The sequence below is a fragment of the Bombina bombina genome, chromosome 9 (assembly GCF_027579735.1).
Source record: "Bombina bombina isolate aBomBom1 chromosome 9, aBomBom1.pri, whole genome shotgun sequence".
In the NCBI taxonomy this organism is placed as follows: domain Eukaryota; kingdom Metazoa; phylum Chordata; class Amphibia; order Anura; family Bombinatoridae; genus Bombina; species Bombina bombina.
Window position 1 is genome coordinate 48,984,959 of NC_069507.1, and position 26,387 is coordinate 49,011,345.

Sequence of the window (26,387 nt, forward strand, 5' to 3'; positions counted from 1 at the left end):
AAAAAGAAAGAGAGGTTGCCGAAGCCTTTTGACCTCTCCTCTGTCCAGAGTAGACACAAACAAAGCAGATGTTTGACGAAAATCTTTAGTAGCTTGTAAGTAAAACTTTAAAGCACGAACCACATCCAGATTGTGTAATAGACGTTCCTTCTTCAAGGAAGGATTAGGACACAAGGATGGAACAACAATCTCTTGATTGATATTCTTGTTAGCTACCACCTTAAGTAAAAACCCAGGTTTGGTACACAGGACTACCTTATCCGTATGAAAAAACATAATTTATGCTTACCTGATAAATTTATTTCTCTTGTAGTGTGTTCAGTCCACGGGTCATCCATTACTTATGGGATATATTCTCCTTCCCAACAGGAAGTTGCAAGAGGATCACCCAAGCAGAGCTGCTATATAGCTCCTCCCCTCACATGTCATATCCAGTCATTCGACCGAAACAAGACGAGAAAGGAGAAACTATAAGGTGTAGTGGTGACTGGAGTTATAATTTTAAAATTTAGAACCTGCCTGAAAAAGACAGGGCGGGCCGTGGACTGAACACACTACAAGAGAAATAAATTTATCAGGTAAGCATAAATTATGTTTTCTCTTGTTAAGTGTGTTCAGTCCACGGGTCATCCATTACTTATGGGATACCAATACCAAAGCTAAGTACACGGATGATGGGAGGGACAAGGCAGGAACATTAAACAGAAGGAACCACTGCCTGTAGAACCTTTCTCCCAAAACCAGCCTCCGAAGAAGCGAAAGTGTCAAATTTGTAAAATTTGGAAAAAGTATGAAGTGAAGACCAAGTTGCAGCCTTGCAAATCTGTTCAACAGAGGCCTCATTCTTAAAGGCCCAGGTGGAAGCCACAGCTCTGGTGGAATGAGCTGTAATTCTTTCAGGAGGCTGCTGTCCAGCAGTCTCATAGGCTAAACGTATTATGCTACGAAGCCAAAAAGAGAGAGAGGTAGCCGAAGCCTTTTGACCTCTCCTCTGTCCAGAGTAAACGACAAACAGAGAAGAAGTTTGTCTAAAATCTTTAGTTGCCTGTAAGTAGAACTTCAGAGCACGGACGTCTAGATTATGCAAAAGACGTTCCTTCTTTGAAGAAGGATTAGGACATAATGATGGAACAACAATCTCTTGATTGATATTCCTGTTAGAAACAACCTTAGGTAAGAACCCAGGTTTAGTACGCAGAACTACCTTGTCTGAATGAAAGATCAGATAAGGAGAATCACAATGTAAGGCAGATAACTCAGAGACTCTTCGAGCCGAGGAAATAGCCATCAAAACAAAACTTTCCAAGATAAAAGCTTAATATCAATGGAATGAAGGGGTTCAAACGGAACACCCTGAAGAACTTTAAGAACCAAGTTTAAGCTCCACGGAGGAGCAACAGCTTTAAACACAGGCTTAATTCTAGCCAAAGCCTGACAAAAGGCCTGGACGTCTGGATGCTCTGCCAGACGTTTGTGTAAAAGAATAGACAGAGCTGAAATCTGTCCCTTTAGCGAACTAGCGGATAAACCCTTTTCTAAACCCTCTTGTAGAAAAGCTAATATCCTAGGAATCCTAACCTTACTCCATGAGTAACTCTTGGATTCGCACCAATATAAATATTTACGCCATATCTTATGGTAAATTTTTCTTGTCACAGGTTTCCGAGCCTGTATTAATGTATCAATAACCGAATCCGAAAACCCACGCTTTGATAGAATCAAGCGTTCAATTTCCAGACAGTCAGCCTCAGAGAAATTAGGTTTGGATGGTTGAAAGGACCCTGAATTAGAAGGTCCTGCCTCAGAGGAAGAGACCATGGTGGACAGGACGACATGTCCACTAGGTCTGCATACCAGGTCCTGCGTGGCCACGCAGGCGCTATCAGAATTACCGATGCCCTCTCCTGTTTGATCCTGGCAATCAGTCGAGGTAGCAACGGAAATGGTGGAAACACATAAGCTATTTTGAAAACCCAAGCGGCTGCTAATGCATCTACCAGCACCGCTCCCCGGGTCCCTGGACCTGGATCCGTAACAAGGAAGCTTCGCATTCTGGCGAGATGCCATGAGATCCAGATCCGGTTCGCCCCAACGACGAATCAGTTGAGCAAATACCTCCGGATGAAGTTCCCACTCTCCCGGATGAAAAGTCTGGCGACTTAGGAAATCCGCCTCCCAGTTCTCTACGCCTGGGATGTGAATCGCTGACAGGTGGCAAGAGTGAGACTCTGCCCAGCGAATTATCTTCGAGACTTCCAACATCGCTAGGGAACTCCTGGTTCCCCCTTGATGATTGATGTAAGCCACAGTCGTGATATTGTCCGACTGAAATCTGATGAACCTCAGCTTTGCTAACTGAGGCCAAGCTAGAAGAGCATTGAATATTGCTCTTAATTCTAGAATGTTTATTGGGAGGAGTTTCTCCTCCTGAGTCCACGATCCCTGAGCCTTCAGGGAATTCCAGACTGCTCCCCAGCCTAGAAGGCTGGCATCCGTTGTTACAATCGTCCAATCTGGCCTGCGAAAGGTCATTCCTTTGGACAGATGAACCGGTGACAACCACCAGAGAAGCGAATCTCTGGTCTCCTGGTCCAGATTTAGCAAAGGGGACAGATCTGAGTAATCCCCGTTCCATTGACTGAGCATGCATAGTTGCAGCGGTCTGAGATGCAGGCGCGCAAATGGCACTATGTCCATTGCCGCGACCATTAAGCCGATTACCTCCATGCACTGGGCTACTGATGGGCTTGGAACGGAATGAAGGACACGGCAAGCATTGAGAATCTTTGATAACCTGGACTCCGTCAGGTAAATCTTCATCTCTACAGAATCTATAAGAGTCCCTAGAAAAGGAACCCTTGTCTTGTGAGTGGTAACAGAGAACTCTTTTCCACGTTCACTTTCCACCCATGCGACCTCAGAAATGCTAGAACTATCTCTGTATGAGACTTTGCATTCTGTAAACTTGACGCTTGTATCAGAATGTTGTCTAGGTACGGAGCCACCGCTATGCCTCGTGGTCTTAGTACCGCCAGAAGGGAGCCCAGAACCTTCATAAAAATTCTCGGGGCCGTGGCTAACCCGAAGGGAAGAGCCACAAACTGGTAATGCCTGTCTAGAAAGGCAAACCTCAGGTACCGATAATGATCTTTGTGAATCGGTATATGAAGGTAAGCATCCTTTAAGTCCACCGTGGTCATATATTGACCCTCTTGGATCATGGGTAGGATGGTTCGAATGGTTTCCATCTTGAACGATGGTACCCTTAGGAATTTGTTTAAGATCTTTAAGTCCAAGATTGGTCTGAAGGTTCCCTCTTTTTTGGGAACCACAAATAGATTTGAGTAAAATCCTTGTCCCTGTTCCGATCGCGGAACTGAGTGGATCACCCCCATGATTAAGAGGTATTGTACACATTGTAGAAATGCCTCTCTCTTTACTAGGTTTGACGATAACCTCGAAAGATGGAACCTCCCTTGTGGAGGAGAGGTTTTGAAGTCCAGAAGGTATCCCTGAGATATAATCTTTAACGTCCAGGGATCCTGCACATCTCTTGCCCAAGCCTGGGCAAAGAGAGAAAGTCTGCCCCCCACTAAATCCGTCTCTGGATAGGGGGCCCTGACTTCATGCTGTCTTAGGGGCGGGAGTAGGCTTTCTGGCCTGCTTGCCCTTGTTCCATGACTGGTTGCCTTTCCAACCTTGTCTGTAACGAGCAGTAGTTCCTTCCTGTTTTGGAGCGGAGGAAGTCGATGCTGCTCCTGCCTTGAAGTTACGAAAGGCACGAAAATTAGACTGTTTGGCCCTGTCCTGAGGAAGGGCGTGGCCCTTACCTCCCGTAATGTCAGCAATAATTTCCTTCAAGCCGGGCCCGAATAAGGTCTGCCCTTTGAAAGGAATGTTAAGTAGTTTAGACTTGGAAGTTACATCCGCTGAACAGGATTTAAGCCAGAGCGCTCTGCGCGCCTGTATGGCGAATCCGGAATTTTTAGCCGTAAGTTTGGTTAGATGTACTACGGCATCTGAAACAAACGCATTAGCTTGCTTAAGGGTTCTAACTTTGCTCAAGGCCTCATCTAACGGCTCTGTGCGAATCGCCTCTTCCAGAGACTCAAACCAGAATGCCGCTGCAGCCGTGACAGGCGCAATGCATGCAAGAGGCAGAGTCCATGGTGGAAAGGATGACATGTCCACTAGATCTGCATACCAGGTCCTGCGTGGCCACGCAGGCGCTATCAGAATCACCAATGCTCTCTCCTGCTTTATCTTGGCAATCAGTCGAGGGAGCAGAGGAAACGGTGGAAACACATAAGCCAGGTTGAAAAACCAGGGCGCTTCTAGAGCATCTATCAGTGTCGCCTTGGGATCCCTGGACCTGGATCCGTAACAAGGAAGCTTGGCGTTCTGGCGAGACGCCATGAGATCCAGTTCTGGTTTGCCCCAACGATTAATCAATTGTGCAAACACCTCCGGATGGAGTTCCCACTCCCCCGGATGAAAAGTCTGACGACTTAGAAAATCTGCCTCCCAGTTCTCTACACCTGGGATATGGATAGCTGATAGGTGGCAAGAGTGAATCTCTGCCCAGCGAATTATTTTTGAAACTTCTAACATCGCTAGGGAACTTCTTGTTCCCCCTTGATGGTTGATGTAAGCCACAGTCATGATGTTGTCCGACTGAAATCTGATGTACCTCAGAGTTGCTGAGGCCAAGCCTGAAGAGCATTGAATATCGCTCTTAGTTCCAGAATATTTATTGGAAGGAGTGTCTCCTCCTGAGTCCACGATCCCTGAGCCTTCAGGGAGTTCCAGACTGCACCCCAACCTAGAAGGCTGGCATCTGTTGTTACAATTGTCCAATCTGGCCTGCGAAAGGTCATACCTTTGGACAGATGGACCCGAGATAGCCACCAGAGAAGAGAATCCCTGGTCTCTTGATCCAGATTCAGTAGAGGGGACAAATCTGTGTAATCCCCGTTCCACTGACTGAGCATGCATAGTTGCAGCGGTCTGAGATGTAAGCGTGCAAACAGCACTATGTCCATTGCCGCTACCATGAAGCCGATTACTTCCATACACTGAGCCACCGAAGGGCGCGGAATGGAATGAAGAACACGGCAGGAATTTAGAAGCTTTGATAACCTGTACTCCGTCAGGTAAATTTTCATTTCTACAGAATCTATCAGAGTTCCTAGGAAGGAAACTCTTGTGAGTGGGGATAGAGAACTCTTTTCCTCGTTCACTTTCCACCCATGCAACCTCAGAAATGCCAGTACTACGTCCGTACTAGACTTGGCAATTTGGAAGTTTGACGCCTGTATCAGGATGTCGTCTAAATAAGGGGCCACTGCTATGCCCCACGCCCTTAGGACCGCCAGAAGCAACTCTAGAACCTTTGTAAAGATTCTTGGGGCTGTAGCTAATCCAAAGGGAAGAGCTACAAACTGGTAATGCATGTCTAGAAAGGCAAACCTGAGAAACCGATGATGATCTTTGTGTATAAGAATGTGAAGATAAGCATCCTTTAAATCCACTGTAGTCATATATTGACCCTCCTGGATCATAGGTAGGATGGTACGAATAGTTTCCATCTTGAATGATGGAACTCTGAGGAATTTGATTAAGATCTTTATATCCAAATTGGTCTGACGGTTCCCTCTTTTTTGGGAACCACAAACAGATTTGAGTAAAAACCCTGTCCCTGTTCCTCCTTTGGAACTGGATGGATCACTCCCATAACTAGGAGGTCTCGTACACAGTGTAAGAATGCCTCTCTCTTTATCTGGTTTGCAGACAATTGTGAAAGGTGAAATCTCCCTTTTTGGGGGGGGGGGGAGCTTTGAAGTCCAGAAGATATCCCTGGGATATAATTTCCAACGCCCAGGGATCCTGGACATTTCTTGCCCACGTCTGGGCGAAGAGTGAAAGTCTGCCTCCTACTAGATCCGTTACCGGATAGGGGGCTGTTCCTTCATGCTGTCTTAGAGGCAGCAGCAGGCTTTTTGGCCTGCTTACCTTTGTTCCAGGTCTGGTTTGGTCTCCAGACCATCTTGGACTGAGCAAAAGTTCCCTCTTGTTTTGCATTAGAGGAAGTTGATGCCGCACCTGCCTTGAAGTTTCGAAAGGCATGAAAATTAGACTGTTTGGCTCTTGATTTGGACCTGTCCTGAGGAAGGGCATGACCTTTTCCTCAAGTGATATCAGCAATAATCTCCTTCAAACCAGGCCCGAATAGGGTCTGACCCTTGAAGGGAATGTTAAGCAGCTTAGATTTTGAAGTCACATTAGCTGACCATGATTTAAGCCATAGCGCCCTGCGCGCCTGTATAGCAAAACCGGAATTCTTAGCCGTTAGTTTAGTCAAATGAACAATGGCATCAGAAACAAAAGAATTGGCTAGCTTAAGTGCTCTAAGCTTGCCAAGTATGTCATCCAATGGAGTCGCTACCTGCAAAGCCTCTTCCAGAGACTCAAACCAGAACGCCGCAGCAGCAGTGACAGGAGCAATGCATGCAAGGGGCTGTAGGATAAAACCTTGTTGAATAAACATTTTCTTAAGGTAACCTTCTAATTTTTTATACATTGGATCTTAAAAAAGTACAACTGTCCTCGACAGGGATAGTAGTACGCTTTGCTAGAGTAGAAACTGCTCCCTCCACCTTAGGGACTGTCTGCCATAAGTCCCGTGTGGTGGCGTCTATTGGAAACATTTTTCTAAAAATAGGAGGGGGAGAGAGAGAGAGAGAGAGAACGGCACACCTGGTCTATCCCGTTCCTTATTAATAATTTCTGTAAACCTTTTAGGTATTGGAAAAACATCAGAACACACAGGCACTGCATAGTATTTATCCAGTCTACACAATTTCTCTGGCACTGCAATTGTATCACAGTCATTCAGAGCAGCTAAAACCTCTCTGAGCAACACGCGGAGGTGTTCAAGCTTAAATTTAAATGTAGAAATATCAGAATCAGGTATCTTTCCTGAGTCAGAAACATCACCCACAGACTGAAGCTCTCCTTCCTCAGCTTCTGCATATTGTGAGGCAGTATCAGACATGGTTCTTAAAGCGTCAGTATGCTCTGCATTTCGTCTAACCCCAGAGCTATCTCGCTTACCTCTAAATTCAGGTAGTCTGGCTAATACCGCTGACAGTGTATTATCCATGACTGCCGCCATGTCTTGTAAAGTAATCGCTATGGGCGCCCTAGATGTACTTGGCGCCATTTGAGCGTGAGTCCCTTGAGCGGGAGTCAAAGGATCTGACACATGGGGAGAGTTAGTCGGCATAACTTCCCCCTCGTCAGAATCCTCTGGTGATAAATTTTTTAAAGACAGAATATGATCTTTATTGCTTAAAGTGAAATCAGTACACTTGGTACACATCCTAAGAGGGGGTTCCACCATGGCTTTTAAACATAATGAACAAGGAGTTTCCTCTATGTCAGACATGTTTGTACAGACTAGCAATGAGACTAGCAAGCTTGGAAAACACTTTAAATCAAGTTAACAAGCAAATATAAAAAACGGTACTGTGCCTTTAAGAGAAAGAAATTTTGTCAAAATTTGAAAAACAGTGAAAAAAGGCAGTAAATCAAACGACATTTTTAGTGTATGTAATAAGCTAACAGGGCATTGCACCCACTTGCAAATGGATGATTAACCCTTTAGTTCAAAAAACGGATAAAAAAAAAACTATAGACGTTTTTAACAGCCACAACAAACTGCCACAGCTCTGCTGTGGCCCTACCTTCCCCAATAAACGACTTTGGAAAGCCTTTGAGCCCTTTAGAGATGTCCTATAGCATTCAGGGGACTCCTGAGGGAAGCTGGATGTCTCAGTCTGTAATTTTAACTGCGCAAAAAAGCGCTAAAATAGGCCCCCTCCCATTCATACTACAACAGTGGAAAGCCTCAGGAAACTGTTTCTAGGCAAAATTTAAGCCAGCCATGTGGAAAAAAACTAGGCCCCAATAAAGTTTTATCACCAAAGCATATATAAAAACGATTAAACATGCCAGCAAAAGTTTTATATTGCAATTTTATAAGGGTATTACCCCTGAGAGTAAGCATGATACCAGTCGCTATTAAATCACTGTATTCAGGCTTAACTTACATTAATCCGGTATCAGCAGCATTTTCTAGCATTTTCATTTCTAGAAAAAATTGTAACTGCACATACCTCATAGCAGAGTAACCTGCACGCCATTCTCCCGCTGAAGTTACCTCTCTCCTCAGACATATGTGAGAACAGCAATGGATCTTAGTTACAACCTGCTAAGATCATAGAAAACTCAGGCAGATTCTTCTTCTATTTACTGCCTGGGATAAACTAGTACAACTCCGGTACCATTTAAAAATAACAAACTTTTGATTGAAGAAAAAAACTAACTATATTTCACCACTCTCTCTTACTACCTCCATGCTTGTTGAGAGTTGCAAGAGAATGACTGGATATGGCAGTTAGGGGAGGAGCTATATAACAGCTCTGCTGTGGGTGTCCTCTTGCAACTTCCTGTTGGGAATGAGAATATCCCACAAGTAATGGATGATCCGTGGACTGGATACACCTTACAAGAGAAAGGAACCCCTGGCTTATTCCTGATCAATAATTTCTGACATATTCCTTGGGACAGGAAAAACCTCCTCAGAAGATGTGGAATCATAAACTCTATCCAATTTAGAAGACTTCGTGGGGTTGACCACAACCAAAGGTTCAGAGTCACCTTAAGTAGCTAGAACCTCCTTCAATAGTAACCGGAGGTGTTCAAGATTAAATCTAACATTAACCTCTTTAGTTTCAGAAGATTTTTTTGCTTAAAGTGTCAGTCTGAGATCTCACCTTCAGAAGCTACTGAAGTATTCTCCTCCTCAGACAACTGAGCTAATTCAGTCTTAGAGTCAGAAGCCTTCGTATCAGGCAAATATTTAGATTTTCTCTTGCGCTTACCAAATGAAGGGAAAGCTGACAAAGCCGCTGGTACGGCAGAGGAAAACTGAGCGGCAAAATCCCCAGGTAAATAAACACCCCCAGGTGGATGAGAGGACGCAGAAGACACAGTATGAGAAATAACTAAGGCTTGGGACGTTTGAGAAGAAAGCTGAGGCATGTCACGCACAGTATTATCCTGAGAGGCAGGTTGGCTCAGAAGGGAGTAATTTATCTTTGAATTGTAAAGTTTTAGCTAAACAAGAGGAACAAAATTGCATTGGAACAACAATTGGGGCCTCTAAGCATAATAAACATTTATCCATGGAGATAGACTTATTCTGTTCAGAGTCCATGCTATGGAATAAAAGTACCACTAGTACAAATAAAATCAATAAGTAGGGAAAAAAATATTTATTTACCAAAATAAATATACAGGAAGGGAGAAAAATTAAACATTAAGGTTGCTATGAATAAAAAAACACCTCAGATTACCTGAGGCTCCTATCAGCCAAGAGGAACACCCCACTAGCAGGAAAAAAAAACGGAACTCCTAGTAGAGATTTCTTCTCCTCTTAAACGATCCTGAAATAAGATAGACTTGGATTCTATATTCAGGGATTGCTGGGATAAAACTTCTAGCTGGAGATCTGCAAACAAGTAAAAAGATCGCTATCAATCTCAACTGCTCGGCTCCGTAAAACCGGAAGTGTGTGTCACGTGAGCGGGCCTCAATATTAACTCAGTAAAACAAAAGTGTGCGAAAAAAGTAAACAGTTTAAAAAAACGGCTTTCCCATTTTAAGTACTCAGTTACAGAAGCCTTATGATTGTTCTTATATAAAATAAACCCCCCATCATATAATAAAAAGTAGTGTTAGGTTAATGAATAAGTATATCATTATTAACCTCTTCCCTTAGCCAAGTTGCCCATCATACTGATTAAGTGCTATACTGTTTCAAGTAAAAAAAATAATAATATATATATATGTCCCCAATATGAATCCTTACACGATAAGGATTATTAAGTCCCAGAATGGATCTGCTGCAGCCCTCCTGTAGCTAGAAGGCAAAGGCCCTTACCTTAGATCCTATTGCATTCAAGATGCAGATCCTTAGGTGTAGCAGGTACAATACTCCCTGTCATGGACCTGTAGGAAAAAGAAAGAACAGAGTAACCAACTCTGGCTTTCCACAAAGGGGTAGCCAAGTGTTAAAAGTGAAGCAAAGACTTCCTCGCCACCTTTTAACTGCTAAAAGCCACCACTACTCTTACTCAAGGGTAGGGCTGCACAATTAATTGCATATGCGATTTAAAACCAGGATTAATTGCCGTGATTTAAAAACTGCGAGAATTTGTGATTTTTTTGCTAAAAAACAAACTAACCTCATATGTGGCTGTACTGCATTGATTTGTAAGTAATTTCTTGCAAACCAGCTCCTTCTAGTGGTTGCTTTTAGCATACATTTGTAAAAATGGCTGTTTTACTTTCACTTTCTGTTTGTGATCTCAGTAGCAGCTGATCAATCTATAGAAGTCTAAAAGCAGAGCCCATGCAGGAGAGTGAAGAGGAGGGAAAGCCACTTCCTAATATTTTCCCCTAGGGACGTCTGCAGTCTGAAACTTAGGGTATGTAATCATTATGTAACCTCCCACACAATCTCCTGCTCTCTGAGAAACGGCTCAAATACATAGCAGATGCAGTTAGTTAACCCCACGGCTGCCAAAAAGGCTAAAACTGCAGTCCCAGTAAGGGGAGGTATAGGAGCGCCACCAGAATAGGGGCTTAAGTGTGCTATAGAGAGGGTAATCAGAAAAATATAACCATTACTAGGGTATGTACGATATGACTGGATGGAAATAAGTGCAAATCTTCAGTAGGACAAAAAAGAGATGATTGCATAAAGGGTTACTGAGTACATATAGGTATGAATGCAAAGTGTCAGTATGCTACAATATTTATAAGAAACAATATGAAATGTTGTAAAAAACTAATTAAATCCAACATAAAAACTTATTCATAGAAAACTGATTTAATCCAACAAAAAAAGTTAGCAGGAAGCAATATAAAAGAACAATAAATATTAATCTGAGCTCAGATGTACATAATGGACCTCACAAGGCCCTAAAAACCCAATAGCGATATATGGAGGGGACGTCCCAAGAAATAGAAAACCACAAAATGTCCCAGAATGATATACGAACAAATAGTCCCAAATGAAAGTCCAATGAAAAACAATCCAGGAGTTGGAGATGCTTGAAAAAGGCTTCAGGTCCGGAGCTAACCAGGGACGTTTGGAAATACCTATAAAAAGTTAAAAAAAAAAATGGATGCACAAAAACTAAAAGTTCTAGCTGGGCTAAAAGAAAAATTGCTCACCATATGCAAGTAGAAACTCGGGCTGGTTTGTTCACAAAGTCGATGCCGTTCGGCCTTCCTAGGAAGGCCTTTATCAAGACAATATCAGTTGTGTGATTTTTCAGGTCATTTAAAAGGCTTTATTAGACAATCGGAAAAGAGGGTGTGGCGAATTTTGGCGCCAAAAAAATGGGAACAGGATCTCACAGGAACCTTATAGAGGTACTTCCGGGTTAGACAATAGAGTGTATTGTGCACTAAGTATATTGCTAACTATGGGAGATAAGGTGGTTTCAAGATGCAAGATCATATGACTCATGACTCAGTTAGACAGCGTTTTATATAGCCATCTTGGTTAAGGGCAAAAGTAAATTATTGAGGGCAAGATGCATTAAAAAGTGAGTTTTCCAAACATTACTGAAATAATGTATTACATATATCATCCAATAAAGCTTTACTTTGCGTATAGTAGTTGTACTGTATATTATGTTGGTTGTAAGGTAGAGTTGACTTAACACATCGCACATATTAATTTGACACAAAATATGTGGCTTGTGATACACTCAAAACAGAGTTTTCTTATCGCTATTTTGTTTAAGGGCAAAGGTGGATAGGAAGTGGTCAGTGCGTGTATTCTTTGAATAAAAGTTAACTGGATCGTTACATTATATAGATTAAGAAACATGAAGTAATTAAAAAATAATCTATAATCAGATGTATAGGACATGGAATAACACTGATATATTTTCTACATTTATTAGATAATTGCCCAACAGTAGCACATATATACACTTTTATCATCTTTTAATGTGGTATTTTTGCAATATTTTTTGTAACACAATACCTAATTTTATTATCTTCTCAATGTGCTCAACCTGAAACTCGGGCTGTTTTAATATGTCCTATATGTTTTGTATATGTATGTTTTTTATACGTATATGATTTTTAAAGCGATGTTCTTCCGTATAAGTGCTTTTTCTGAAATTTTTTTTCTTTTTTCTCATCTTCATAGAAATATATTTTTTTACAAGTGTTATTCACCAACATCATCCATAACAGATATAGTTAAGTATATAGATTTACAATGTTTCATGTCAGTTTCTATTGCGTATATAATTAATCAGTTTATGTAATTAACGTATTCCATCTAACTTATGCATTTCATATACAGTCTATGTATTACTTTTTGTAAAAAAAAAATGGTTTGATCTTTTGCTATATTTCTTGTTCCATGTCACTGGATCACTTTCACTATTACTTTATTTTGTCGATGTAATGTAACGATTTAGTAAAATTCTGATTACCACTCCCTCGCCTCTGGCCTTAAAAAAAATGGTGATATAAAACAGTCACGAGTCACACGATCCTGTTACACCAAAATAATGTGTTATGTTCAAGTCATTTATTATATGCAAAATGTATACTTTTTGAATGAACATATGCAATCACTAATTCAGTCATGCTTAAATACTGTCTATCACTTAATAATTCACTTTTGCCCTCAACTAAGATGGCGATATAAAACGCGGTTTCTCTTTATGTAGAAAAACATAATTTATGCTTACCTGATAAATTCCTTTCTTCTGTAGTGTGATCAGTCCACGGGTCATCATTACTTCTGGGATATTAACTGCTCCCCTACAGGAAGTGCAAGAGGATTCACCCAGCAGAGCTGCATATAGCTCCTCCCCTCTACGTCACTCCCAGTCATTCGACCAAGGACCAACGAGAAAGGAAAAGCCAAGGGTGAAGTGGTGACTGGAGTATAAATTAAAAAATATTTACCTGCCTTAAAAACAGGGCGGGCCGTGGACTGATCACACTACAGAAGAAAGGAATTTATCAGGTAAGCATAAATTATGTTTTCTTCTGTTAAGTGTGATCAGTCCACGGGTCATCATTACTTCTGGGATACCAATACCAAAGCAAAAGTACACGGATGACGGGAGGGATAGGCAGACTCTTTATACAGAAGGAACCACTGCCTGAAGAACCTTTCTCCCAAAAATAGCCTCCGATGAAGCAAAGGTGTCAAATTTGTAAAATTTGGAAAAAGTATGAAGCGAAGACCAAGTTGCAGCCTTGCAAATCTGTTCAACAGAGGCCTCATTCTTGAAGGCCCAAGTGGAAGCCACAGCTCTAGTAGAATGAGCTGTAATTCTTTCAGGGGGCTGCTGTCCAGCAGTCTCATAAGCTAAACGAATTATGCTACGAAGCCAAAAAGAAAGAGAGGTAGCGGAAGCTTTTTGCCCTTTCCTCTGCCCAGAGTAAATGACAAACAGAGAAGACGTTTGTCGGAATTCCTTAGTTGCCTGCAAGTAAAATTTTAGAGCCCGGACTACATCCAGGTTGTGCAGTAGACGTTCCTTCTTTGAAGAAGGATTTGGGCATAAAGAAGGAACAACAATCTCTTGATTGATATTCCTGTTAGTAACTACCTTAGGTAAGAACCCAGGTTTAGTACGCAGGACTACCTTATCCGAATGAAAAATCAAATAAGGAGAATCACAATGTAAGGCTGATAATTCAGAGACTCTTCGAGCCGAGGAAATAGCCATTAAAAATAGAACTTTCCAAGATAACAACTTTATATCAATGGAATGAAGGGGTTCAAACGGAACGCCCTGTAAAACATTAAGAACAAGGTTTAAACTCCATGGTGGAGCAACAGTTTTAAACACAGGCTTAATCCTGGCCAAAGCCTGACAAAAAGCCTGGACGTCAGGAACTTCTGACAGACGTTTGTGTAACAGAATGGACAGAGCTGAGATCTGTCCCTTTAATGAACTAGCAGATAAACCCTTTTCTAAACCTTCTTGTAGAAAAGACAATATCCTAGGAATCCTAACCTTACTCCAAGAGTAACCTTTGGATTCACACCAATGTAGGTATTTACGCCATATCTTATGGTAAATCTTTCTGGTAACAGGTTTCCTAGTCTGTATTAAGGTACTAATAACTGACTCAGAAAACCCACGTCTTGATAAAATTAAGCGTTCAATTTCCAAGCAGTCAGCTTCAGAGAAGTTAGATTTTGATGTTTGAAGGGACCCTGTATCAGAAGGTCCTGTTTCAGAGGTAGAGACCAAGGCGGACAGGATGACATGTCCACCAGGTCTGCATACCAAGTCCTGCGTGGCCACGCAGGTGCTATTAGAATCACTGATGCTCTCTCTTGTTTGATTCTGGCTATCAATCGAGGAAGCAACGGGAAGGGTGGAAACAACGTCGAAGTATTTGGGCAAAGACCTCCGGATGAAGTTCCCACTCCCCCGGATGAAAAGTCTGACGACTTAAGAAATCCGCCTCCCAGTTCTCCACTCCCGGGATGTGGATTGCTGACAGGTGGCAAGAGTGAGACTCTGCCCAGCGAATTATCTTTGATACTTCCATCATAGCTAGGGAGCTTCTTGTCCCTCCCTGATGGTTGATGTAAGCTACAGTCGTGATGTTGTCCGACTGAAACCTGATGAACCCCCGAGTTGTCAACTGGGGCCAAGCCAGGAGGGCATTGAGAACTGCTCTCAATTCCAGAATGTTTATTGGCAGGAGACTCTCCTCCTGACTCCATAGTCCCTGAGCCTTCAGGGAATTCCAGACGGCACCCCAACCTAGAAGGCTGGCGTCTGTTGTTACAATTGTCCAGTCTGGTCTGCTGAATGGCATCCCCCTGGACAGGTGTGGCCGAGAAAGCCACCATAGAAGAGAATTTCTGGTCTCTTGATCCAGATTCAGAGAAGGGGATAAGTCTGAGTAATCCCCATTCCACTGACCTAGCATGCACAGTTGCAGTGGTCTGAGGTGTAAGCGTGCAAAAGGTACTATGTCCATTGCCGCTACCATTAAGCCGATTACCTCCATACATTGAGCCACTGACGGGTGTTGAATGGAATGAAGAGTGCGGCAAGCACTTTGAAGTCTTGATAGCCTGTCCTCTGTCAGGTAAATCTTCATTTCTAAAGAATCTATAAGAGTCCCCAGGAAGGGAACTCTTGTGAGTGGAACGAGTGAACTTTTCTTTTCGTTCACCTTCCATCCATGTGACCTTAGAAATGCCAGCACTAACTCTGTATGAGATTTGGCAGTTTGAAAGCTTGAAGCTTGTATCAGAATGTCGTCTAGGTATGGAGCTACCGAGATTCCCCGCGGTCTTAGTACCGCCAGAAGAGCACCCAGAACCTTTGTGAAGATTCTTGGCGCTGTAGCCAATCCGAATGGAAGAGCCACAAACTGGTAATGCCTGTCTAGGAAGGCAAACCTTAGGTACCGGTAATGATCTTTGTGAATCGGTATGTGCAGGTAAGCATCTTTTAAATCTACAGTGGTCATGTACTGACCCTCTTGGATCATAGGTAAAATTGTCCGAATAGTCTCCATCTTGAACGATGGAACTCTTAGGAGTTTGTTTAGGATCTTTAAGTCCAGGATTGGTCTGAAAGTTCCCTCTTTTTTGGGAACCACAAACAGATTTGAGTAAAACCCCTGTCCCTGTTCCGATCGTGGAACTGGATGGATTACTCCCATTAACAAGAGCTCTTGTACGCAGCGTAGAAAAGCCTCTTTCTTTGTCTGGATTGTTGACAATCTTGACAGATGAAATCTCTCTCTTGAAGGAGAGTATTTGAAGTCCAGAAGGTATCCCTGAGATATTATCTCTAGCGCCCAGGGATCCTGAACATCTCTTGCCCAAGCCTGGGCGAAGAGAGAAAGTCTGCCCCCCACTAGATCCGATCCCGGATCGGGGGCCCTCAATTCATGCTGTTTTGGGGGCAGCAGCAGGTTTCCTAGTCTGCTTGCCCTTGTTCCAGGACTGGTTAGGTTTCCAGCCTTGTCTGTAGCGAGCAACAGCTCCTTCCTGTTTTGGTGCAGAGGAAGTTGATGCTGCTCCTGCTTTGAAATTACGAAAGGAACGAAAACTAGACTGTCTAGTCTTGGCTTTGGCTTTGTCCTGAGGCAGGGCATGGCCTTTACCTCCTGTAATGTCAGCGATAATCTCTTTCAACCCGGGCCCGAATAAGGTCTGCCCTTTGAAAGGTATATTAAGCAATTTAGACTTAGAAGTAACATCAGCTGACCAGGATTTTAGCCACAGCGCCCTGCGTGCCTGAATGGCGAATCCTGAATTCTTCGCCGTAAGTTTAGTAAGATGTACTACGGCCTCCGAAATGAATGAATTAGCTAGTTTAAGGACTCTAAGCCTGTCCGTAATGTCGTCCAGAGTAGCTGAACCAATGTTCTCTTCCAGAGACTCAATCCAGAATGCCGCTGCAGCCGTGATCGGCGCAATGCATGCAAGGGGTTGCAATATAAAACCTTGTTGAACAAACATTTTCTTAAGGTAACCCTCTAACTTTTTATCCATTGGATCTGAAAAAGCACAGCTATCCTCCACCGGGATAGTGGTACGCTTAGCTAAAGTAGAAACTGCTCCCTCCACCTTAGGGACCGTTTGCCATAAGTCCCTTGTGGTGGCGTCTATTGGAAACATTTTTCTAAATATCGGAGGGGGTGAGAACGGCACACCGGGTCTATCCCACTCCTTAGTAACAATTTCAGTAAGTCTCTTAGGTATAGGAAAAACCTCAGTACTCGTCGGTACCGCAAAATATTTATCCAACCTACACATTTTCTCTGGTATTGCAACTGTGTTACAATCATTCAGAGCCGCTAACACCTCCCCTAGTAATACACGGAGGTTTTCCAGTTTAAATTTAAAATTTGAAATATCTGAATCCAGTCTGTTTGGATCAGAACCGTCACCCACAGAATGAAGTTCTCCGTCCTCATGTTCTGCCACCTGTGACGCAGTGTCTGACATGGCCCTAATATTATCAGCGCACTCTGTTCTCACCCCAGAGTGATCACGCTTACCTTTTAGTTCTGGTAATTTAGCCAAAACTTCAGTCATAACAGTAGCCATATCCTGTAATGTGATTTGTAATGGCCGCCCAGCTGTACTCGGCGCTACAATATCACGCACCTCCCTCTGAGCGGGAGATGTAGGTACTGACACGTGAGGCGAGTTAGTCGGCATAACTCTCCCCTCGTTGTTTGGTGAAATTTGTAATTTGTACAGATTGATTTTTATTTAAAGTAGCATCAATACAGTTAGTACATAAATTTCTATTGGGCTCCACTTTGGCATTGCAACAAATGACACAGGTATCATCTTCTGAATCAGACATGTTTAACACACTAGCAAATAAACTTGCAACTTGGAAATACAATTCAAATAGAATAATATTAAAACGTACTGTGCCTTTAAGAAGCACAGAGATCTATGACAGTTAAAAATTAATAAATTGAAACAGTTATAGCCTCAATCCTTGTAAACAACACAACTTTAGCAAAGGTTTAATCCCATTAGCAAAGATAACAATTTCTGAAAGCAGGAAACAAATTACAGAATAAAAGTTTTTATTTCAGTCAAACTATAATTCTCACAGCTCTGCTGAGAGAAATTACCTCCCTCAAAATAAGTTTTGAAGACCCCTGAGCTCTGTAGAGATGAACCAGATCATGCAGGGAATACAATGAGTTGCTGACTGAAATATTTGATGCATAGTAAAAGCGCCCCTCCCCCACACACACAGCAGTGAGGGAGAACAGAAACTGACAGAAAAAACAGATTTAAGCAACTGCCAAGTGGAAAAATGGTGCCCAAACATTTATTCACTCAGTACCTCAGCAAATGAAAACGATTTTACATTCCAGCAAAAACGTTAAACATAATCTCTAGTTATTAAACAGCTTTATGTCTTTCTTACAGTGTAATTCTAGTTCTCCCAGAATACTGAAGTGTAAAGTATACATACATGACATATCGGTATGGCAGGATTTTCTCATCAATTCCATTGTCAGAAAATAAAAACTGCTACATACCTCTATGCAGATTCATCTGCCCGCTGTCCCCTGATCTGAAGTTTACCTCACTCCTCAGATGGCCGAGAACAGCAATATGATCTTAACTACTCCGGCTAAAATCATAGCAAAACTCTGGTAGATTCTTCCTCAAACTCTGCCAGAGAGGTAATAACACACTCCGGTGCTATTTTAAAATAACAAACTTTTGATTGAAGATATAAAACTAAGTATAATCACCATAGTCCTCTCACACGACCTATCTAGTTGCTGGGTGCAAGAGAATGACTGGGAGTGACGTAGAGGGGAGGAGCTATATGCAGCTCTGCTGGGTGAATCCTCTTGCACTTCCTGTAGGGGAGCAGTTAATATCCCAGAAGTAATGATGACCCGTGGACTGATCACACTTAACAGAAGAAATATATTGATGTTATTCCATGTCCTATACAACTGATTATAGATTATTTTTATCATTACTTCATGTTTCTTAACCTTACAACACACATAATATACATTACAACTACTATATGCAAAGTAAAGCTTTATTGGATGAATATATGTAATATGTGCAACTTGAAACCACCTTATCTCCATAGTTAGCAATACATTTAGTGCACAATACACTCTATGATCTAACCCGGAAGTACCTCTTTTGGTACCGGTGAGATCCTGTTCACATTTTTTTGGCGCCAAAATTCACCACACCCCTCTTTCCGATTGGCTAATAAAGCCTTTAAATAACTAAACATCACACAAAGCTGGTATTGTCTTGATAAAGGTCTCCTAAAAGGCTGAACCGCGTCAACCTTGTTACAAACCAGCCCGAGTTTCTACTTACATATGGTGAGCACTTTTTCTTTTAGCCCAGCTAGAACTTTTAGTTTTGTGCATCCGTTTGTTTTTTCTTTTTAAAGGTATTTCCAAAGATTCTGTAGTCTTAAATAAATTGTTTATTGAAAAATTAAGGTGTTATAGTCATTTATAAGAAAATCGCGATTAAATCGCAATCGCAATTTTTTTGGAGAAAAATCATGATTATTTTTTTTTTGCCCATATCACCCAGACCTACTCAAGAGATTGAAATGGACACAGCTAAACCCCAATCCTTACTTGCAGGAAAAAGTATCCATTAAAGGATTAAAATCTTCAGACACCAACTACGCACAACCTTCATTGACAGAGGCAAGAGAGGCAAAGAGAATGAAGGGGTTATGGGTAAGGCTGTTACACTTAACAGCTTTGCTGGGGTGCTCTTTGCCTCCTCCTGCTGGCCAGGAGTTTAATATCCTACTAGTAATTGAAATGACGTTGTGGACTCTCCAAGTCATAGGAAAGAAAATAATATTTTCACTGATGCTCTTTTTATTATGAGGATTTTTACCTTATTCATTTTAACCTTTTAACGCCGTTATGCCGTTCTATTCCGTCATATTTACACTGGGCTTTAAAGCCGTTATGACGGAATAGAACGTCATATCAAACGGCTGTCCTGAAGCCTTCTGCGCTTCAAGGACTTGATCGCGGTCTGGAGGGCGTTCCTAGGGTTGTAGGGACGCCCCCCAGATGCGATCCAATAATTGAAATCTCGCGATCGTATGCACGATCGCGTAGTTTCAATTTGTCTACATCGGAACAGGTGTTCCGATGTAGACACTTTAACCCTGTCACGAAAGGGTTAATATTTTGCATAATATTTCTTTTTCTGTTGACTAACGTATATGTTTTTATTTTGAAAGAATACTTAGTTTAAACATCCTTTAACAATAAGTATTATTGATGCGATTTATAAAGTACAACATTGTACACTGAAACCATAAACTTGTATAAAAAGCGCATTACCTTGTCACAGAGGTCAATCAAAGCTGTGAAGTCCCACTTCTTAGAATATGTCACATTGTACTTCAAAATAGCATTCTGAATAGGAAAAAAAAAGCAAATCACAGACATATTTTGTTGACTTTGTGATAGAACAGTGCCATCTGCTGGATGCAGCAAATTCATGCACTGTGCGTTAGAAGAACAAACAGGGAGTGTTTATAAAGAGTATTTGTTTTTATTAAATATTTACTTCCTCCTCAACAATAATCTACTGTCAGAATTAAAAGCACCAAATTAGATTTCACTCCCCCAGTTCTTATTTTTTAGATTTTTACTAATCTAAAATGAGTTGCAAAGAAGATGGAAAATCGGAATACAATTATTTTACTTTTTATTAATGAGTTACCTTGTAAAGTGAATCTCAATGTGTAATTGTTATGTATACTTATACTGTCCGTATATATGTGTGTTATGTATACTTATACTGTCAGTATATGTGTGTGTTATGTATACTTATACTGTCAGTATATGTGTGTGTTATGTATACTTATACTGTCAGTATATCAGCGTGTGTGTCATGTATAGTTATACTGTCAGTATATCAGTGTGTGTGTGTGTTATGTATAGTTATACTGTCAGTATATCAGTGTGTGTGTGTGTTATGTATAGTTATACTGTCAGTATATCAGTGTGTGTGTGTGTTATGTATAGTTATACTGTCAGTATATCAGTGTGTGTGTGTGTTATGTATAGTTATACTGTCAGTATATCAGTGTGTGTGTGTTATGTATAGTTATACTGTCACTATATCAGTGTGTGTTATTTATACTTATACTGTCAGTATATCAGTGTGTGTGTGTTATGTATAGTTATACTGTCAGTATACCAGTGTGTGTGTGTTATGTATAGTTATACTGTCAGTATACCAGTGTGTGTGTGTGTTATGTATACTTATACAGTCAGTATATCAGTGTGTGTGTGTGTGTGTGTATGTATGTGTGTGTTATGTATAGTTATACTGTCAGTATATCAGTGTGTGTGTGTTATGTATAGTTATACAGTCAGTATATCAGTGTGTGTGTGTGTGTGTGTATGTATGTGTGTGTTATGTATAGTTATACTGTCAGTATATCAGCGTGTGTGTGTGTTATGTATAGTTATACTGTCAGTATATCAGTGTGTGTGTGTGTTATGTATACTTATACTGTCAGTATATCAGTGTGTGTGTGTATGTATGTGTGTGTGTGTTATGTATAGTTATACTGTCAGTATATCAGCGTGTGTGTGTGTGTGTGTTATGTATAGTTATACTGTCAGTATATCAGTGTGTGTGTGTGTGTGTTATGTATACTTATACTGTCAGTATATCAGCGTGTGTGTTATGTATACTTATACTGTCTGTATGTGTGTGTTATGTATACTGATACTGTCACTATATCAGTGTGTGTGTGTGTGTGTGTGTGTTATGTATACTTATACTGTCACTATATCAGCGTGTGTGTTATGTATACTGATACTGTCAGTATATAAGCGTGTGTGTGTTATGTATACTTATACTGTCACTATATCAGTGTGTGTGTGTGTGTCATGTATACTAATACTGTCACTATATCAGTGTGTGTGTTATGCAAACTTATACTGTCACTATATCAGTGTGTGTGTTATGCATATTTATACTGTCACTATATCAGTGTGTGTGTTATGTATACTTATACTGTCACTATATCAGTGTGTGTGTGTGTGTTATTTATACTTATACTGTCAGTATATCAGTGTGTGTGTTATGTATACTTATACTGTCACTATATCAGTGTGTGTGTTATGCATATTTATACTGTCACTATATCAGTGTGTGTGTTATGTATACTTATACTGTCACTATATCAGTGTGTGTGTGTGTGTTATTTATACTTATACTGTCAGTATATCAGTGTGTGTGTTATGTATACTTATACTGTCACTATATCAGTGTGTGTGTTATGTATACTTATACTGTCACTATATCAGTGTGTGTGTGTGTGTTATTTATACTGATACTGTCACTATATCAGTGTGTGTGTTATGTATACGGATACTGTCACTATATCAGTGTGCGTCTGTTATGTATACTTATACTGTCACTATATCAGTGTGTGTGTGTTATGTATACTTATACTGTCACTATATCAGTGTGTGTTATTTATACTTATACTGTCAGTATATCAGTGTGTGTGTGTGTTATGTATACTTATACTGTCACTATATCAGTGTATGTGTGTGTGTTACAACAGAAGGGTTTTTTGGTTACGCACACCACAAAAGGACTGTTTAAACTTAACACACACATTGTGGGAGTGCTACCAAAGTGAAGAAAATAATTACAAAACAACAAAAGATATTTTGGTGCACATCCAACCACTTAAGTCCACTCTTTCATGGCATATTAGTATATGCTTCTGTCTGCCAAATATACTTACATAGCTTCTAATAAGATTGGGATAAACATCTCGCAATAATATGAGCTTATATTTGTGCTGCAAAAACAAATATACTTCTATCTGCTAAATATATTTACATAGTTCAAATAAAATTGAGATTAACATCTTGCAATAGTATTGACTTATATTTATGCTGCAAAAATTTTTTTTGCTTTTTAAAAAAATGCCTTTAAATGAAATGGGATCTTAGTCACACAATATGATCATATTCTGCTAAGCCAGTCTACCACTTACAAGGTGTCCCACATCAGACCGGTCCTATACTAACCAGTTTCCACACTGCAGCAAGTCATGTCTACACAGTGTGAAGCTTTCTAGCTTATTGAGTATATTTATCAGGAACACACCTGGGCTGGGTGGCGTGCAGTAACCAAAGGGGAGGGATTTGGTCAGCTCCCTATTTAAAAAACCCCTCTGTTGTATACTTATACTGTCAGTATATCAGTGTGTGTGTTATGTATACTTATACTGTCAGTATATCAGTGTGTGTGTGTATTTGTGTGTGTTATGTATACTTATACTGTCAGTATATCAGTGTGTGTGTGTATTTGTGTGTGTTATGTTTACTTATACTGTCAGTATATCAGTGTGTGTGTGTTATGTATACTTATACTGTCAGTATATAAGTGTGTGTGTGTGTGTGTTACGTATACTTATACTGTCAGTATATCAGTGTGTGTGTGTGTGTAATGTATACTTATACTGTCAGTATATCAGTGTGTGTGTGTGTATTTGTGTGTGTTATGTATACTTATACTGTCAGTATATCAGTGTGTGCGTGTTATGTATACTTATACTGTCAGTATATCAGTGTGTGTGTGTGTGTTACGTATACTTATACTGTCCGTATATCAGTGTGTGTTAGGTATACTTAAACTGTCAGTATCTCAGTGTGTGTGTGTGTTATGCATCCCAACAGCACAGTGCTGCTCCTGAGCCTATCTAGGTGAGCTTTTCAACAAAAGATACCAAGTGAATAAAGTCAACTTAAAAATTGTAAGTGAATTTAAAAGTCTCTTAACATTGCATGCTATTTAATGTCCCTTTAAACACAGGATTAAAGTTTTGCTAGGGAGCTGCTGAGCAGGCTGGTCACTTCTGATCATTTACACCATGTTATGTTTTAATTAGAATATCCATTTACCAGATTAATAACACTGAAATTACCTTCAAATCGCGTACATCTTTGATATTGTTCCTCAGCGATGTTTCAATCAGCTTCCACCTGCTTACAGCAATCTTTACACCATTCTAAAGAAACAAACAGATATTATAGAGAGGGTCACCGATCTCTGCAAATCTAATCATCTTTACCACGTGGGCCTTAAACGGACATGAAGCACAAATTTTTTCTTTTATAAGTTAGAGAGAGCATGTCATTTTAAACAACTTTCCAATTTACTTCTGTTATCAAATGTTTTTGTAGTATCCCTTGTTGAAAAGCAGGGAATTAAGCTTGGGAGGGTGCATGTGTTATCCATTTGCAAGAGTAATAGATGGTAGCATTAGTTCCTGCCACATAGTGCTCTAGACATGTGCATGCTACCTATCTAGGTATCTCTTCAACAAAGAATACCACGAGAATGTAGCAAATTTGATAATAGGAGAAAATTGGAAACTTTTTTTTTTTTTAAAGTATATGCTCTGTCTGAATCACAAAAAGATTTGTGAGTTTCATGTCCCTTTAAAATACTTTATCAAACTATGGATAACTACTTTTCAATCCAATCACAGAAGAAGGGCCCCTTGATGATTTTTATGCAATAACATTTATGAATGACCCTTAAAGTGAAAGTCAATGCGATTGTTTGTGAAACGCTAGGATTGACTATTGAAATAAAACAAAATTTATGCTAAAAGTGAAGGTAAACTTTGATGAATGAAAGCCCGTTTTTTAAAAATGGTATTAAAAACACGGGCACTTTCATTCATCAAAGTTAGAAAGCAGCCGTTTTGATTAAAAACTTACCTTTGTTTTTTTCACAGCCAGAGCAGCTTCCCCCATCCGGAGATCCTCTCTTCACACGTCATCAATGACTAATCCAGCTTCCTACAATCACGGCATGGCCTCAGGCAATGACTCCCCTGGGGGGAAAGCCGTGATTGGAGGAAGCCGGATTAGTCATTGATGACGTGTGAAGAGAGGATCTCCGGACGGGGGGAAGCTACTCTGGCTGTGCAAAGAAGAGAGGTAAGTTTTTAATCAAAATGGCTGCTTTGTAAACTTTGATGAATGAAAGTGCCCCTGTTTTTAATAAGTATTTTTAAAAAAAGGGCTTTCATTCATCAAAGTTTACCTTCACTTTAATCGATACATTTCTTTCTTTCCGAATATGGAGAGTCCACAACGTCATTCAATTACTAGTGGGAATATCACTCCTGAGCTGTTAAGTGTCCCTCCCCTACCCATAATCCCCAGTCATTCGACCAAAGGGAAATGGAAAAAGAATAACACAAAAGAAGTAGAGTTGTCTGAGGTTTAGTCAAAAACGGTCTTAATAAAAGGGTGGGGTCGTGCACTCTCCATATCCGGAAAGAAAGAAATTTATCAGGTAAGCATAAATTTTGTTTTCTTTCCTAAGATATGGAGAGTCCACAACGTCATTCAATTACTAGTGGAAACCAATACCCAAGCTAGAAGACATAGAATGAACAGGGAGGGAGAAAAAGACAAGCAGACCTAAACAGAAGGCACCACCGCTTAAAGAACCAAAAAAAGAGGCCTCAGCCGAGGCAAAAGTATCAAATTTGGAAAAAGTATGCAGAGAGGACCAAGTTGCAGCAAAGCTGTTCTACAGAAGCTTCATCTTTGAAAGCCCAAGAAGAGGAGACAGCCCTAGTGGAATGAGCTGTAATTCTCTCAGGAGGCTGCTGACCAGCAGTCTCATAAGCAAAACAAATCATACTTCTCAACCAGAGGGAAAGAGAAGTAGAAGTAGCCTTCTGACCCTTACGCTTTTCTGAGAAACAAACAGGGCAGAAAACTGGTGAAAATCCTTAGTCGCCTGTAGGTAGAATTTTAGAGCATGCACAACATTCAAGTTGTGCAACAGATGTTCTTTATGAGAAAGATTGGGACAGAGAGAAGGAACAACAATTTCCTGATTAATATTTCTATCTGAAACCACTTTAGGAAGAAACCCCAATTTAGTGCGAAGAACGGCCTTATCCGCATGAAAGATAAGGTAAGGCGAATCACACTGCAAAGCCGAGAGTTCCGAAACTCTCCGAGCAGAAGAGATAGCAATAAGAAACAAAACCTTCCAAGATAGCAACTTAATATCTATGGAATGCATTGGCTCAAACGGAGTCTACTGCAAAACTTTAAGAACAAGATTAAGGCTCCAAGTTGGAGCAACAGGTTTAAACACAGCAAAGCAACAATCACACATATATTTCAAAGTAGTGCAATATGGCAGACGGTATTGTTAATATGTACTCCAAAGCCTTTAAACAATTGCAATGTGTCCCAGTTCTTTCTACAAAGTGTTACAACTGCGTGGGTTCCTTTATGTTATATCAGTATAAAAGACTATGCATTGTTCTTGTAAAAAGGAACAAACCCCGCTGTAATCACTTGTATTAGTTTAAAGTTAATGTCCTCAAATGGCGTGCAGCAATATACTCAAACAGCTTTACTATGTATTACCTGAGGCTCCGGTCAACTTCTGCTGTTCCCAATCTCCGGATCGATCAATTTCAAACACCGGTCCCACATCTAGCGGGAGGGAGCAGTTTGGCCTTGCTTGCTCAGTAAGCTCTCCTCGATTGATTTGTACACTGATCTGTAATGATCTCACACTCCCACTCACCGGTTCCCAACCTTGATGTTGCCGGACCCACACACAGCGGGAGGGAGTGATACGTCACTCAGTGCCGACTCGTCTAACCGGCTTCCTCCGTAAGATGAACTCCAAGTGGTGAAAAAAGGAAGAGAGCACAGGTAAT

General features: G+C 40.7%; 1 protein-coding gene across 1 annotated transcript in view; it reads right to left on the reverse strand.

Annotated features, from left to right (window-relative positions):
* Positions 1–26,387, reverse strand: part of PARG (poly(ADP-ribose) glycohydrolase) — a 482,847-nt gene that overhangs the window by 365,975 nt on the left and 90,485 nt on the right. Inside the window, 2 exon segments of the mRNA XM_053692075.1 lie at positions 19,984–20,058; positions 23,607–23,690. Coding sequence (XP_053548050.1) covers positions 19,984–20,058; positions 23,607–23,690 — 159 coding nt within the window.